Source organism: Lissotriton vulgaris, unplaced genomic scaffold (assembly GCF_964263255.1).
Source record: "Lissotriton vulgaris unplaced genomic scaffold, aLisVul1.2 SCAFFOLD_354, whole genome shotgun sequence".
Classification (NCBI taxonomy): Eukaryota; Metazoa; Chordata; class Amphibia; order Caudata; family Salamandridae; genus Lissotriton; species Lissotriton vulgaris.
Window position 1 is genome coordinate 274,643 of NW_028253275.1, and position 3,577 is coordinate 278,219.

The 3,577-nt window shown below is 42.4% G+C and overlaps 1 protein-coding gene across 1 annotated transcript; it reads right to left on the bottom strand.

The window, feature by feature from the left end:
• Positions 1 to 369: 369 nt before the first annotated feature.
• Positions 370 to 1,471, bottom strand: LOC147661057 (cannabinoid receptor 1-like). The gene has a single exon (XM_086951365.1). It carries the CDS (start codon positions 1,435 to 1,437, stop codon positions 370 to 372), a length of 1,068 nt encoding a protein of 355 aa, XP_086807491.1. The 5' UTR covers positions 1,438 to 1,471.
• Positions 1,472 to 3,577: the final 2,106 nt, after the last annotated feature.

A 3,577-nucleotide genomic window follows, 5' to 3' on the forward strand; every position in this document is an offset into this window, starting at 1 on the left:
CTCTTATCTGGATGTCGAGGAATCTTGGAGTCCACCAAGTAGTCAAAATTGACGAAAGGGGCTGACCTGAGGTGAAGATCAGTGGGTGCTGTTCAGAGTAGGGTTTCCCACATAAGCAAGCTGGTGTTTGTAAGTCAATTATTCAATTTGGTAATTTGAGCTTCAAAAAATGCAAAACCTACTGGGTTTTTAAATGTAAGTATGTATACAGCTACGCAGTTGGAGCCACAAATACAATAAGGAAGTCACCAGGAGAATTCTGTTAGGTTCTCCTCTGTTGTCAGTCATATATGTGCCCATTTTCTTTTGAGATGGGCTACACTGCTGAGATATTGTGCATCGGAACAAAGTTCTGAGAGGAACAATCCATCAATGTACTTCCCGGGCACAAGGGGTCGAATCAGAAATGATACCAGCATCAGAGTTAATCTGATCACTGGCCCCTTCTAGGTTACAGCCTGGAAGCCAAAGGTGACTACGGAGGCACGACAGGCCCTTCTTCAGCCTTTGGCACAGGTCCCTGCTCCTCACTGAGTAGACCATGGGATTGACCAGGCAGCTCAAGAGACAAAGGTTGCTACAGAACACAAAAGCACTCATTATGCCTTCAGTAAGGTTACCAAACAAACTGTACATCATAAGAAGCAAAACCGGGGCCCAGCATAACATGATTACTGCGAGAACCAGGACTAAGGTTTTTGCAAGCAGGACGTTTATCTGCATTTTGGCCTGCTCAGGGGTCTGCCCGGCTTGCTGCCTGTGGTAGTTCATGCACACAACTTGCTTGTGGGCTTTCAACAAGATGTGGCTGTAGCTATAGACAATAAAAGCGAGCAGTAACATGACCAGGCAGATCCAAAATGTCAAGTACTTGTTATCAATCAGGGGAAACAGTTCTGAACAACGAGAATTTAATCTACAACAATTCCACCCCATTAAAGGCAAGTATTCTATAAGGACAGCGAGACACCACGTCACAGCGAGAGCCACCAATGCTCGTTTCTTCGTGACCACGGACTTGTACGCAGAAGGCTTGTGTATGCAGATGTAGCGATCGAAGGCGGTGAGCAGCAGGCTGCCAAGCGACACTGTGAAAGAAGCAATGACACCGCCAAGTTTCAGCAGGAAGACGTTAGGAGAGCCCGCTCTTCCAAAAACATGAAAATCCACAAAGCTGGAGAAGAAGCAGATGCTGGCCAGGAGGTCTGCCAGGGCCACGCTGGCAAGGATATGGTAAGAAGGCTTTCTCCTGAGGTGGGAGGATGAGAGTATGATGCACAGCACTACAGAATTTTCTATAATACACAAGGATCCGACAGTGCAGCTTAGCAGAGCGAGAACGGTTTTCTGCCAGGTGGTGTTCAACACCATGTAGTATTCCAAGTGCTTGATCCTTGAGGCGCAGTCTGTGGCATTTTCCACCCTCCATTCATCCATTCTCTTTTGTGGGGTGGGGGTTCTCTTACACAGTCCCTTCACTTCAGAGTTTACATTCAGAGCTGGAAAAAAAATAAAAAAATATGAGTAATATCCGCTAATTCATAGCTAAATCATCCTGAATGAAAACATCAAATCCCTGAAAAAGTGAATGGAAAAGAATATAAAAAAATTAACATATTGTTGCTTACATATACGTTTCTACATTGAAATACTACTGTGTTACTTCTGTGGATTGGTAGTGTGCAATATTTGGTGCATAATCAGGCGCACTGGGGTTATGAGATTCTGCAATTATGTTGTGTTCTTCAAAGGTATGGATTCACTGTCTTTGTCACTAAATCCACCTTCTGCTGCATAACTAGCAAATTGTTTACAACTGAATGGAACAAATGTTACAAAAAAAGGACCACAAGTGGTTCTGCACAGTGACAGTCCCTTTACAAATGTTAACTGGTTACCCTTCAGCTGCTGACTGCTCTATTCAGATGTTAAATCGGTACTAATGGGATGAGACGTTTGCCCAGACAACATAAATGTGTTGTAAATTGTCAAAACTGTCAGCTAACACGGCCACAAAATATACGGTAATATGTTGTATAATTTGACTTTACTTGGTGCATAATGTATCATTGCAACATAATTTGGTTCTTCATTGCTGCATAATTCTAGTGGCCCAGTGCATAAATCAAGAGGCTGGAGGTGTCGTAAATCGTGGACCCTAGGCCCACATGCTTTAGAAAAATGGCGCAGACACTGTGGTGATGCTTAGTGAACTGGCCACAAGCACGTCAATCAGGCCCTTTTATTAGCAGGCCCACGTCACTCTGCCTACTCACTGCCTGTGGTTGATGGGCGTGGGGTGTGCGTCTCTGGCCCTCAAGGGTGTGGCTGGTAAACTTGTGCCTGCTGGGACACTAGAACATGTCCAGCAGGACACGACAGTGTCCATTAGTGGCTCATGAAAGCAAGACTTATACAATATTTTAAACATAACAACTATGTAAATGATTTTCATTTCGAGGTAATGAATACAAATTTAGCCCATGGTAATAGCATGAATTTTTGCGACGAAAGCCAAGTGTTGTAAACCCCCAAAGGCCCTGTATTTTTTTTAAATCAAATTCATCCATCAGTTTATTACATATTTGTACACCATGTTTGTTATTTATCTCAATATACAGAAATACAAGAATTCGAAGGTGCTCAGTCTGTATTTTATTCAGCTGTGGCCCAAGAGTAATTTTATGATGACCTCATCACTAAGCTCCGGAGGGAGCATGTGCGCCCTAAACATGGACGGATTGCAAGTAGGAACACTGGAATTAACATTTGACGATATCCTTTATGTTCTCCAGAATAAGGCTCGTGATCTTGGAACAATCAGACTACAACCAGAGTCTTGGGCCATAAAGTTTTGAATGAAAAAATCAAAATTTTAAACAAGTCTTGAATAACAAACCATTTTGATAATGGGACACATCCAATTCCAGCCAAAAACACACACCTGCAAAGTAGCAGAAACTAAAATCCCTTTGCTCCTAAGGCCTCCTTACAAAAGTGTGCTCTTGTTTGTGTTTTGAGTGATGTGGATTTATGTGTTAAGGGTCTTAAAATTACCTTTGGAGCTGTGATATTTAGCTTTAAGTGTTTATGGTTGACAGTGGTCTTGACATTTTTTCCCAATGGTGCCACTATATATATCAGATGGTATTTGTCTTTTATGTCAAAGACTATAGACTGCAGTGTCTTGTCTATGTCGTACTAGATATAGCAGAAAGTAGTATTTTGCTATGTTCATTACGAACAGTGTAGCAAGTTGAAAGCAATGGTTGTAAAATATATATTTTTTTAAATCCCTGTACTGCCCAGCGGGCGCCTACCCTCTGATAAGGACTTGAAATCTCCCATCACATATTTTCAGTAGGAGTACCCAAACAGATTCGCAAATCTCTTCAAATTAGAATGCCAAGGTTCCCAGCATTACTGCCCATTTCCACTTCCTCTACTAGCACCACCCACAGACCAAGCCTTAGCTTCCAAGTTCACCTATTAAGCAAAAAATCTAATTTAGTGATGGAACAGGCCCAAAAATGGTCCGTAGATACGAGGCAAAGCTGAGGAGTCACTTCTGCTTTAT